At 35.1% G+C, this 13,893-nt stretch overlaps 1 protein-coding gene across 3 annotated transcripts in view; it reads right to left on the reverse strand.

Annotated features, from left to right (window-relative positions):
• The window catches only part of LOC106670739 (lachesin-like), a 340,305-nt gene that overhangs the window by 130,345 nt on the left and 196,067 nt on the right, over positions 1–13,893 (reverse strand). For all 3 annotated transcript variants that reach the window (XM_014401318.2, XM_014401317.2, XM_014401319.2), the window contains one exon: positions 10,198–10,405. In XM_014401318.2, the coding sequence (XP_014256804.1) occupies positions 10,198–10,405 (208 nt within the window). The remainder of the gene's footprint in view (positions 1–10,197; positions 10,406–13,893) is intronic.

Genomic DNA, 13,893 nt, shown 5'->3' on the forward strand with positions numbered 1-13,893 from the left:
TAATTTAATTATACATATTATTCATTAAGTAATTCTTGTACGATAGTTATTTACAAAATTTTTATTACATTACTAATTTCTGAAGGCAGATCATTTTATAATAATATACTTTTTTTGAGAAACGAATTTCGGTAAGATTTTCTTCAATGTCTTAGTGTAGTGATATCGTTAGAAAAAGGTCTTATATTTTTCTTATGAAAACTGTTAGAGAATACAATTTGATTAGCTTTAAATTTTTGTTCATTTATCTTTTTTTGTAAAATTAAAAATACAAGCACTAATTTTTGAAGATCTTTGATTTTTTAAATATTTAGTACTGTGTGGTGATTAGTGACCGTTAATCGATAATTATTCAGAAATCGTGAGAACCAGACCGTATCTCACGATTTCTGAATAAATATTTAGTAATTTAAATTTGTCGTACAATCTGTGATCATACTTAAGATTAAGAATGAATCTTACACAAATGTTAAATAATTTTTGTAAACTCATTGTATTCTTAAAATTTGCGTTCAACAATTTCTATTAGGTTCTCCATTACTTCCCTGCGTATGATATATCCTACGAATAATAAGGTCCCCACTTTTAGTTGGTAAATTTCACTTAGCAACCTGTTCGAGTTGGCTGTAAACATAGATATGTTGCAGCTTGCCTCTCGTACAAGCCCTCAAAATTTTGCCGTTTATATCCACACTACTGCTGCAGAATCTTCACTTCAATTCAGCTGATTAAACCTTACCAGCAACATGGAAAGTTGGAAAAGGTTTTTATTTATATAATTCATATTTTTCTTCTTCATATATTTATTTTTAACTTAAAATTTTTCTTAAATGTTTTCACTAGTAAACCACCTTAACTAACTATGTAATTTTGAAACAGTTAAATACATAATGGTTTACGTTTACACATTTTTACTTTGATGTATGAAATTTCACCCGTTAGACAAAAAAGATTTTTTAGGCAATATAAGTCATGAAGAGCAACGTTACTTTGGTAAGATGGCAAAATAACAATTATGTAGGGATTGCATAAATTGGATTGGACAAATATCACACACCGGGCAGTTTTCTGAAAAGCCAATGGAGACGTTGGCAAAAAACAACTGAAAAGTACAAAACCGATATGGTATTTTCCAATTCCAATAACGCGATCGTGAATGCCGGTTACTCCAACGTTTTCTTGAAAAAGAAATGCCACTGCTCGAATTTACAAGACAAATCAGCCTTGCCATTCTTTAAGGCCCCGAGATGATTTCTGCTAGAATAAAGCAGAAAAATGGAAATCCTATGTGAAACAATAATTTAAATTTTTTCCTCTTTTTACTACAAATATTTACTTATTTCAGGTCCTGGATGAAATAATGTATGACGGGAATAATATTTATTCGATGAAAAAGGTACACAACGTTGGTCTGGCCATGTGAGAAGTATACCAAATTGAAAACAATCAACGTGGGACTTCACACCAAACAATGTTTTGTTTTACACCATTACAGAGGATAAATGTTGTTATCATAAGTTGATTTAATAAAGGTTTGATTTTATTAACGTGCCTTTTAGTTCCCAACGTATGATAAAGCAAACGTCACAAAATTAAAAATAAATAAATGACATTTTTTCAATGAAACTGTTTGAAAATAGTAACCAAAAATAGGAACTTTTGACAAATTAAAAAAATTGTGGGCAGTAATTGATATATGTTACAGTTTTCTTGTCTTAAAAATACTATTTTAACAGTTTAAAATACACTAAACCTCCAACGTTCTTAAGCCATGGCGACTATTGGCATGCAGCGCCATTTATTTCTTTAATGCAACTATTATACTTTTTTCGTTTGAACTGTACTATACATATACATACATATATGTAGTATATATATTATACTATATATAACATTATACATATTACATTATAACATTATACGTATGCAGTATATATATTATACTGTGTATGTATAATATAGTATATATATATATATATATATATATACATTATACATATACTTATAGGGAAATTACCAAAAATTAGACACTAGTCTTTGATTCGATTGATTATGTATAACGAATGTCCAAAAATAATTTTGGTCATAATATTGTGGCGACCATTTTGGCAACACTGCCTTAAAAATGTGAACCTTCCTAGACTGCTTTTTAGAAGTTAATAAACAAGTATCTTTTCGACCGAACACGTGGTGCTTATTGTACCTCTCAGTGTTTAAGCTAAATTGGTGACCCCGACGATTTCGTAAGTTTATCTACACATTTCATAATGTCGGAAAACGAAGAGGAAAGGGCTGCGGAGCCCGTTATAGCCAGATTTGCTGTGAAACTGCCTCACTTTTGGAAACAGAAGCCAAGCTTATGGTTTAAACAAGTAGAGTCCAGTTTTTACATTTCTGGAGTAATCGCAGATGAAGCCGAATTTCATTATATTGTGAGCTGTTTGGACGGAGAGGTGTTCGAACAGGTGATATAATCAACAATCCTCCTAAGACAGATAAATACGACACTGTAAAAAAGGCGATAATAGATGTGTTTGCCGATAGCGAACAGTTACGATTAAAAAAACTGTTAAACGAGCTGGAACTAGCTGGAAACTGATATCAGAAGCCTTCACAATTATTCAGAAAAATGCGCGATTTAGGTGGAGCGAAAGTCGGGGAGGAATTGTTGCGATTTCTTTGGCTACAACGATTGCCCGGCAATGTACCCTCAACTTTATCGGTACTTGGCGACGAAGTCGCAACCGGAAAATTAATTTCGATGGCAGACAAGATGATGGAAGTGCAAAGACCAGGATTATGCTCATTGCAATCTTAGGCTCCCAGGAGAATTTTTTCATGATGCTAACAATCACGCACCTAATAATTTCGCTCAACAGCTACAAGACATCATGCGTAAGCTGCGTCCATCTCCAACATCACTACATGCTAAGCAAAAACCTTTTGTACACCCGAGGCTCAGCTCTGCCAGCCATGTGTTCGTCCGAAACGACACCGTGAGACCACCCTTAGAACCACCTTACGACGGACCCTTCGAAGTCAAAAACAGATACCAAAAATTTTTTGACATCAGCATGAATGGAGTTTCTAAGAGAATATCTATCGATCGCATTAAACCGGCTTTTGTGGACGCAACCTCTGGGCAACAGCGGATTTCAAGTTCATCAGGTCCCCAGGATTCAACAAGCAAAAATGAAAACCAGAAGAACATCAACGAGACAGACAAGCAAGAAGATGAAAGGAACAAACATACAACCTTAGAAGAGGGCAACTTGATGTCACGATCGGGTCGGAGAGTGCACTTCCAAAGCGTTTCCTTGATCAGATTGGTTTTTAACTGTACGTACCTATATGATTATATTTCAATTATAATACATGTAAATTAAAAAATGGGCATTGCGCCTTTTGTACGTAGCTTATTAAATTTTATTTTGTTGTCAACGTTTCATAAGTTAATATTTTGTTTTCTTTTGAATTTTGTTTTGTTTCTTTCTTTTAGGAAGGGAGGTAGTGTGGCGACTATTTTGGCAACACTGCCTTAAAAAAGTGAACCTTCCTAGACTGCTTTTTAGAAGTTAATAAACAAGTATCTTTTCGACCGAACACGTGTTGCTTATTATACCTCTCAGTGTTTAAGCTAAAGCTTTTTTAAGTACTCAAAATCATATGCACCAATACATCTAACGAATTCTTTTTAGATATTCCAACATAGTACTTAGATAAATGGTCAAAACGAAAAATATGTTTATGATTTATTCATAGAAAAATCATCCTCAATGTATAAACCTCTGTTCATGGACCTGAGAACTGCATGTCTAGTTTATGATATTTTTCATGTTTTGAAGTCTTCAATTATCAGTGAGGTTTATTGTATTTGTAAAAAAAAATCTTTAGATCTGCCTGTTATCGCATAAATTTAAAGATGAGCCTGGTAAATTACCTGATACTCTTACATTTGAAAACATAGCATACACTGTAAAATTGTGATTACGAATAAAAATCTATTCATCTTTCTAAAGAAATGTATTAAAAGTTGAAATAATTTTGGCAACATAGACTGCATAAAAATGGTATGGAAAATCGTTAACAGTCGATATTTAGATAAAAAATTGAAAAGTAAAAACCTTAAATTTTGAACCAAATATTGATTATAAAGGAAACGCTTTATAAACAAGGCAGTCAGAAATGAGAGTGGAAACAGTGATAAAATAGGACAGGAACCTCCAATTCAAAAGGAGCAACCGGGTTTCTCTCATCAAGAAATTCCTTACGCAGTTCATTCACTCTATCCCGGTCCGTTGTGACATTGGGGTCGGGAAAGGAGATTTTCTTTCGACCGACGCTGTTATAGAAGGGTGGGAGCCAAGGGAGATGAAAGGCTCCCCTTTTCAGTAGATAACTGCAAGTATTTTTGAAAAGACCACCTAAAACACCACTTTAGCCGATGTCGAGCAAAGAAAATACTCCTGGTCAGCAAGACCACTGACAACTGCTTCTGAAGTTGACGATTAAAACAACACCGTTTAAGAAGGAAGTTTTTTCCACGCACAACAGAAAAGAAAGCCGATGTGAAAAGGAAACTTAAGAAGATTGAGCGTTTAATTTTGTTAAATTTAAAATATTGGCAAGTGATGGAGCTTGAGGCTTGAAAAGACGGTAATGCGATTATATATTGTCCAAACACTTGTTTCAGTTGATACCGGAATAAATTTAAAATGAAAAAGGCGAATCGGAAGATATTCACCCGGCAAACTTGATTATACAAAGATGACGGTATTAAAGAAACTAAGCTTCTTCTCCTCTTATTCAATCAATCATAATCATCCAAGAAAGAACGCGTTATTACGGAAAGTTTCCAAACTGTTCTTCCAACCGAAATTCTGAAACTCACCTTAAACAAAGAAAACTCCCATCAATATTTCTTTTATTTTAGACTGTACGTAATTTTTAAATATTAAAAAATTAAAAGCAAAACACACTTCCGAAACTATATGTCAGTCAAGTTCAATAGAATAATTTTTGTTTTATCGAAGTAAATGCGCAGTCAGTTATGCCCAAGAAATTATCGACCGATACATCCTTCAGTCGGGGGACCTCATTGGAAAGGATTTTCGATTTCTGGATGACAATGACAGACCTCCCAGACGCAGAGTTGTTCATCAGTGTTTAGAAAATCTGGGAATTTACCATCTGCCCCTACTCCCATTGTCTTCGGACCTCAATCCCATTGAGCACATGTGGGATCCGTTGCACAGAAGGCTTTCCGATCATCATACGCAGCCAGTTGTCCTCCAACGACTTAGTGCAGCGTAGGCACATTTATGGTGGGAGATTCCTTACAAAAATAATGACAACCTTATTACCAGTATGCCTAACATGTGTATAGAGGTTTTATCTAATAGAGAACGTTACACACGGTATTAATAGTTTGGAAAACCATTGTGTCCAATTAAAAAATAATGGAATCAAAATCTTTTATTTTCTTCTTTTTCAAAATCCCTTAATTACATTTTCCTTCTGTAAATAAACATAATAATTTCTAATTTACTTTCATTTATAATAAAAATCAAACAAAATTTCTAGGGAAAGTAAATACTACAAAATTGGCAATATCCCAATTCATTTTTGACTAGTATATAAAGATGCGGAATTGCACCTAATTGAGGATCGATGCCAAAAAATACATTCACTCTCAATATACAAAACTGACACTACTATAAGAAAACAACCCTGTTTCATCCAAAAATCGGTAACTCAGTTGCCACACGGGGGCAATTTTAAAAATAATTCGTTTAGATTTTGAGTTAACTATGTGCCGATGATCATTCGTCATTTAGTTGAAAAATCATCGAATTAAAAGCTTCTATTCACCATAAAATAGGTGAATTTATTTGTCGGACATCGGGTTATTCAGATCGTCAAGTATTTCGCGCCATTTTTCCATATCCATAATAAGTACTGTCGGTATTTTATTTTTACGGCGTTTCAATCGTCATCGTTACAGTAATTTAAATTTTCGTTTCTTATAATCCTTGTAAAGTCTCGCTTTTTCATAATTCAGTATTATTAAAGTGTCTTGTAAATGATATGTATATTAAATTGTCTGGTAATATACATTTAGTTTTTACCGGTTCTAATTCTAGAATAATGAGAACCGAATGATTTTTTTTTAATCATTGGGTAAATTTGGCATCAAAATTGATATGCAGAAACATAAAAGCTATTCGTGTTTTTATGAGAGCGAAAAAATAAACTTAAAACTAAAGTTTACATAAACATTAGATAACGCCATAAATGTAATATAATAGGCTTATGTAGCAGGAGTCGCGGGATCGTTTCCACCCGACTGAGGATTAGCCATACGCGGTTGACACACGGGCACCTACTTTTGGGCCAAAGCACGCACAGGTGCCCCTTATGCAGAGAAAGGTTGCTCGATGCGTCCCACATAATAGAGGCGTGTCATGCCTTTGCGCCATACAGAGAGCGTGTAGGCATGCCGTCGGACTTAAGAAAGGTTCTCGAGCACTGCAGCGAGTTTCAGGCTCCCCTGTTCCGCTTTTTAGGGGAAATTGGGCTTTTTTTATTGTACATATTATGTCTTATGTGTTGTGTGTCTATATGTTTTGTCTGAGTGCATGTATTTATTAGCGTGAATGGCGAGGGGTGAGGGTGAAATATAACATCATCATCGCCCCTCGAACGTTGAGAGCGTATGAGTGTATGTTAGGGGTCGATGGCGGAATATTTATAAAAGTACTCCATCGACCCCAATCTAGATTAGTTTGAGTATAGGTCGGTGGAGGAATATGAAGTACTCCACCGACCAAACGGAATGAGTGTATTGTATGAATGTATTTATTTGTATGAATGTAGTGTTTGAAAGTGTAAATAGAATGTTGACTTAGTTTGGGGCTGGATAATTTTCCTACTAGACAAAACATCGCAATATTTTACATGTATTAATATTATTCTTTATATTGCTAGGGAGACACTTTACTGATACTGCCAGGAAGAGGAGGAGACCGCAGAACACATTTTGTTTTTGTGAAAGTCTTTGTAGGTACAGGTTTTTATAAGGAAAAACCACAAGGAAGATCCTACACTAAGGAACCGCTGGCAAGGCTCTGGAGGTCGATTAACAACCTGAAACTGAACAGTCAGTTATAAAAACCGGGGAGCACCATAGATCTACCCAAGTCGAGGTGCAGAAGGCCTTGTGGCCGCCTCTTTTATCCATATCCCTTCCTCTAGTATTTTGCTATTGGGAACTAATTTAACTGATTTATCAGGTGAATGAAAATAAACAGAAAGAAGCAGAGTCCAAGTATTGTTTTACTTTCTAAGATAATAATTGGCATTGCATATTTTGTTAAATTTGGACATTTTTCACCAAATATATGGGAGTTTTTTTTTCTCAAGAAAATTTAAAACAGATTTACAAATTTCACTGAAAATTTTTTATTTTTTATTTTAGCTGCATATTAATTAATTTCTGGCAAATATTTTTCAATTTGCACCTGTTAAAGTACAAAAAGTCCACTATTTTGCTATGACATACAATTTTGATCTACCGGATGCCCGTTTTAAAAGTATTTTGGACTTGAAGCTCAGGTGTCGTGTACCAACACTCTTCAGCGTCCACCAACAACCGCTTTTATTTTTCTTATTTTATTTTATTTTTTTCTTTAAAGATAGGTTCTTACTAATGCGATCTTTGACACGTTTGATCGCAGACCCATTATTTTTGTGCGTTAAATGAGTATTACTTAGACCAAGCCCCTACTAGCAGCCGTACGCACAGACTGACCGTGCTACTGCATACTTTATTTCAGATCTTTTTTAGAGGATGTGGTTAAAAACCATTAACAACGTGCCAAGTGAGTCTGCGTGACCAGAAGAACAGCCAAGGAAAGGTCCGTCGAAGAGGATACATTAGGATATTATTTACTTTTAAATACCTACCTAGCGCTTTCAATATTTTTAATTATGTTACAATAAAATCCATCCTGGTGGGGAACATTATGTACAGTTGGTGCAATTTAGATAAAGAGGACCTTCCTGCTCTTGCTAGTCTATGAAACAGTTATGTCTGGGTAAACATGTCCCCTCTATCCCCAGAATCCCTACTTGGTTAATAACACACAATTTCATATTGTTACGGACATACACGATTTAGTTAACGTGCCACAGTATTTATCGTGCTGTTATAAAAAGGGAAGGTGTCCCGGGGTAATGTGCACGTACAGAGATGATACACAAATCGCTGTATGGAATGGGTGCAATTAAGCTTACTTATGCGATCATTGACACATTTTAATCACAATCTCTTTATAGGTAAATTGGTATTAAAAGAGTATAACGTAATTTAAAAATTGAACAACATCGCAATAAGAGTTCGACATTAAACAATTTATTTACTCTTATATTCGTTCCAACGCCGTAGACACGAAACATAGTTTTCGCGGCTTAAAAAATTTGCTTACTGTGTTTTATTAATTATTCTATAAAGATTTTTTAATAATTTTTAATTTTATTCAGTGAGCATTTTAATATTTTAGATTGTGTGGGTTTCGTTTGAGGGGTTGGGCAGAAGGGACTTGAAAAGGTGTAAGTGGGCACGAAAAAGGTTGGGAAAACTCTTCTGTACTAATTGTAGGCCAAAATAGACCTGAGATTGTAAAATAATTTTTTAACCGTTTTCGATCACTTCTTCTCGTTTTTCACAAGTAAATTTTTTTAAACATCACCATTTTAATCGTCTCGATCTGTTTACTGTTTCTGGACTTTTATATGTATACTATATAGACATCCTAAAATGCTAGCCTATCGTTTGTACCTCACGACACAATACATATAACACATATCCCCTATACAAATAAAACAACTTGGGCAGGAGTAGAGTCCACTCTATTCTCGCTAATAACTTACTTTTACTCTCCAAACGTCACGCTCATCCAGAATACTCGATTTTTTCGAGGTAGGGCTCTAATTCTAAAAAATATTTTAATTAACATATCTTTTAAAACAAAATTCAGTGGTTTTAAAACCGATTATATCCAGGACACAATGATTGAATTATTATTTCATTGTTAAATTGAAAAATTAAATGCCTTAATCCACGTTATTTGGCTTCAATTTCTACTTTCTTATCCGGCTGTTATTTATCCATCCCATTATTTTTAATCTCGATATTTTTCCTCATTCGTTCATATCCAATTCAGTAACAACATCTTTCCCCTTTCAAATCATGGTCTTTCGTTCAATCCTCCTCTACTCTCTCGCTCTTTCCACCGATATAATAAATAGACAACGTGTGGTTCTCCCCCATCCCTCTCTCTCACTCTCCCTCTCTCTCACTCTCCCTCTCTCTTTCTCTCTCTCTCTTTCTCTCCTTCTATGTCTATGTGTGTGTGGGTTTATGATCAAAGAAAACTTTACTTCAGAGAATTTATTTTTACCCCTGGCCTATATTGATTACTGGTCCAATACATTAAGGTATTAACTAAATATAACTAATATAACTGTCACACTTGATGTACTACAATAATATCCAATTTGTTTAAACGTTTTACTTGTAAACTACAACAGAGCAAAGAATTGTATTTCGATATTGACATACATTTATGTTTTAGTGGGTCCTTGAACCAAAGTAATTATTTTTTGTGCAAAATATCGAAACTCTGTCTAACTGAAGAATTAGTGTCACGACATCTAGACTGGTTCGAGTCCAGCTCGTTAGACTTTTTTTCAAATCGACTATACTTTGCATAGGAAATAATAAACCAATTAAAAAATAACAGGAAAACCAAGTCACATTAAAAGTTATCACTAATTTGAACTAATAAGTAAGCTTGTTCTCGTCTTTAAAATTAGAAATTAGTATTTTTAATTAAAAAAATTTCTCTGACTTCTCTTGATTTCCGACTTATTTCAGTTGCCATGCCAATGATTATAAAAATTGAAATTAACGGTAAATACTTATTTAGTCTTCTTTCTTTATTGATCTTCAGCATATTTTTTGGACGTCTTTTATTATTTATTCGTGAAAGAATATGAAGAGTTAGAAACCGTAAAATTTTTATACTACATCATACGCAAACGATACTTGGAGTTAATAATTTCCCTCTTCTCATATTTCATAGGACACAGGTCAAAACTCATATTTGATTTTTTAATAAATAAATGCAAACTCACCATGTACGTCAACACAGCCCACTTGCTTCTTCATAATGTTTGTGTTGATTTGGCACATGTAGCAGCCTCTGTCCGACTCCTTGAGCTGTTTTATGTGCAGCCTCCATGTTCTTTGGTTGTCGTGGGTCACGTGGATCCTCGAGTTGTGAGTGACAACCCTTTGGTGGAGACTCAAAATTGTTTGGTCCTCTGCTTTCATCCACCCCACCTAAAAATTCATATTATAAGACGTACGGTATTATTAGAAATATGCTGTATTTTAGTATTTTTCTGCCATAATTGTGTTCAAATAAAAGTATTAGGCCTAAAAATGATAAAATAATGTAGTGTTGTATTTTTTTACGTAACTCAAATTTTAATCAATATAAATAAATCAATTATGATTGTTTTAATTGAATATTAATGGAAATATTTTTACTCAAACCGTTCCGTTGTTTGTTTTATATCGGATGATCCCTTAACGCAGAAATACCTTAAGGAAATTCTCCTCTGAATAAACCCGAGCCTCTCGATATCAAGCCAAAAATAAACCAGCTCCGACTTACCTTAATAACCCGATCAATTAACTGGGATCAATTTCGAAACCCACTAAAACATTAACTGAACTTAAATGCTTTCTGGAATATAAACAACTGCTCGAAAACGTAGAACAACTGAATAACTTCATACAACAAAACATCTCCCATTTTGACAACTTACACGTATTCCAGTAGACCAACATTGTTTTAGAAATTTCTGTTATATCTTGGAAAATGGATAACACTAGACCCTAAGGCAAGAACATCTCCCGTTACTTTTGAGACAAAAGCTCACTCAACTAAAATACATAAACACGTCCCACCAGCTCTGAGAAATAGAGGGAACATGGGTCAAATCCAACGAAGAAAAGCACCATTACACAGTATGTATCAACAATCTCCAAACCATGCCACACAATATCCAATTCATTTCCTATTATCAACGAACTTATTTGAACCTCTAAACTTTCCAAACCCCTCAAATTAGTTAAGCATATCAATTGCAAACTCCGAAAAATTCAAAGTTCTGATTACGAAATAACATCTTATCTCTAAAAAAGCGATAATCATCTCGATCAATTCATCGCTGTCCTACACATTACCTAATTCTTTACATTAAAAATTCTCTACTATCAGGACTATTGCTAAACAAATGAAACCTATTCGCATCCCCAGTCCTTATAGTCTTTCATCTACCCCCCATCAGTATTTTGTCTATAATCGGTAAGATTCTAGAAAAGCAATCGTTTCTTCAGCCGGCGAAGAGATTTAGAGGGAATTTATCGGGATGCGAGCTTTGAATGCACTGATTTACGGTGGTCTGGGTGGTTTTGTGAAATTTGTGGAAACGAGAACGGATTTCGTCTTTAACGAAAGAAATATTTATATCTGTATGTGTAGTTTCGTTTGATGTATCAAAATTCAGCATCAAGGATTTTTCGAAGGATTAAGAATTGGGCAGTTTGTATACGTTGGATGTTTGAATGTTTGGCTGAACCCCACACTTCCAGTCCGTATGCCCACATCGTTTTAACAATGATGCTGTAAAGCAGAATTTTATTTTTGAGAGTTATGTCAGAGCGTTTCTCTCATACCTTTTTGCCGTTTCAGACTGTGTGAGTATTCCACGTCAAGCGTTTGTTGATGCTCAGCCTAAAGTACCTCACCTTGTCCTCAGTTCAGAGGAGAATATTAATTTAAGTAATATTTTCTTTGGTGTTCGATCACCAGCTATCCGTTATCTACATGTACCTGTTCATATAATTTAAGTAAGCTAGAGGGGATATAGGGGCAGGCAAAAGAAACCATAATGTGGGTGGATTTGTCTGTGTTGATTTTTAATTTTTTTCCAGTTAAGTTTTTAGCACTGAGAGGTGTTGAAGGTTTCGAGTGGGCATGACAAGATCAGACTTACTAGGTAGGATGTCCCGGACCTTTTAGGGATGGGGTACGAGTCTACCCAGGCATTTAACCCCTCGGGTCTTGGTCGCCCACCCTGCCTAATATATATATATATATGTGTGTGTGTGTGTGTGTGTGTGTGTGTGTGTTGTGTTTGTGTACTAGTAGGATTCGTCTGCAAATGTGCGAGTGGTGTTTGGAGAATGTGACGGAACGTCAGCTGTATAAACCTGGTATAGTTTTGGGGCCAAAATGTTACCCTAGGAACACCAGCATGGATACGGAAATATGGCAGAGGGAATTGCCTTCAAAGACTCGAAAAAACCGGTCAATGAGATAGCTTTGTAGAAAGAGAAATTCGGGTAAGGAAATGAATCCCTTGAGCATGAACAGCAAGCCAAACTCAATCAAAAGCTTAGCCCAGATCATTACTGCCTCATCTTAAGGAGGAAATAATGTCTACCATCGGATGGTTGGTATAGTTGGATACCAAGGCAGTTGCGATTCGTTTCTTCTCTTACTCTAAACATATGTCAATTCTTTACTTTTCACACCAAGACCCTAGTAATGTGATGTGTTGATCATTACGTATGATGGTTTTGAAGATTTAATGGAATATCAGCTGGGTGCACCTGTTATAGTGTGGGGTCACCAGTTAAAATTATATTCTATATCTTCTAGATTTGGAGAAAAAAATGGTTTAACGTTACGTTTCAGAAACCAGAAAAATAATACAGTTGGTGAAAAGATTAAGTTTGTATCAGTTTTGCATTAAAAATGCCGACAGTGAATACTTTTGTACTGTTCGGCTCAAAAAACTAATAACTCATTTGCTGGTTCTATAGTCAAGGACAAAGAGATCGCAGAGGTTATAGCCGTATCAACGAGCATTACCATCTCGACAGATTTCTCGTCGGAATCCTTAAACCCTCTCATTATAACGATTTTAATTTGCGCCACCGTCTCCCTGCGATTTAGGGCTGTATGTTCTCTCATTCTACACTTTTGAATTTCATTCCCCTTTCCCATTATGTCAGAACTCCATTTAAGCTGGCTTAACGCTGTTTTCGGTTGGACTGTACTACACTGATGCGTTAATACTGATTTTTAAATAATTTTGACTTTTCCCTTTTAAATCGAGTACAGATTCGGTGTAAATAATGAGAGAGCCTGGTACGCAATGACTGAGCGCGAGTCGCAACAATTATTTACAGGAAGGGCGCTCCGTGACTTATCTGTTAAAGCATAGCTGAAGCTTATTAATGTCCGATATCCTGCTAAATTACATGCAAGCCGGTAACTTTAATACAAAAATTTGTAGCTGTATGTAAATTTTTGTTAAATATATATTTTTCCCGACGAAAGTTTAATAAAGAATATTTAACTTTTAGCACAAGACCGACTTTGACACATTCTGTTCAAAAAAGTATTTCAAAAACAGTCATGAACCAGAACTGCACAGTCAATTATTTAGAAATACGTTATATTAGTGGTATTATCCCACATTTTTATGCCGTTTTTTTTAATAAGGTAATCATGTAATACACTCTATGTGACGATTCAGCATCTGTGTGTCATAATCATGAAATTTACTTCTGAAAAGAAGCAGCGCACTTGGTATTGTTGACAGATGCGCTTAAACACATGCTTTGGCTAACGACGGACGTAGCGTCCATTTCATAGCCCAAGTCCGGGGTGTACCGCGCCACACTGTCATACATGATGGTCTTCAGTGGTTTAGTCCTCCGGAGAATTATCACCGGCGATTATTAACAAT

This window comes from Cimex lectularius, unplaced genomic scaffold (genome assembly GCF_000648675.2).
Source record: "Cimex lectularius strain Harlan isolate CLEC.00 unplaced genomic scaffold, Clec_2.1 scaffold22, whole genome shotgun sequence".
Taxonomy (NCBI): Eukaryota; Metazoa; Arthropoda; class Insecta; order Hemiptera; family Cimicidae; genus Cimex; species Cimex lectularius.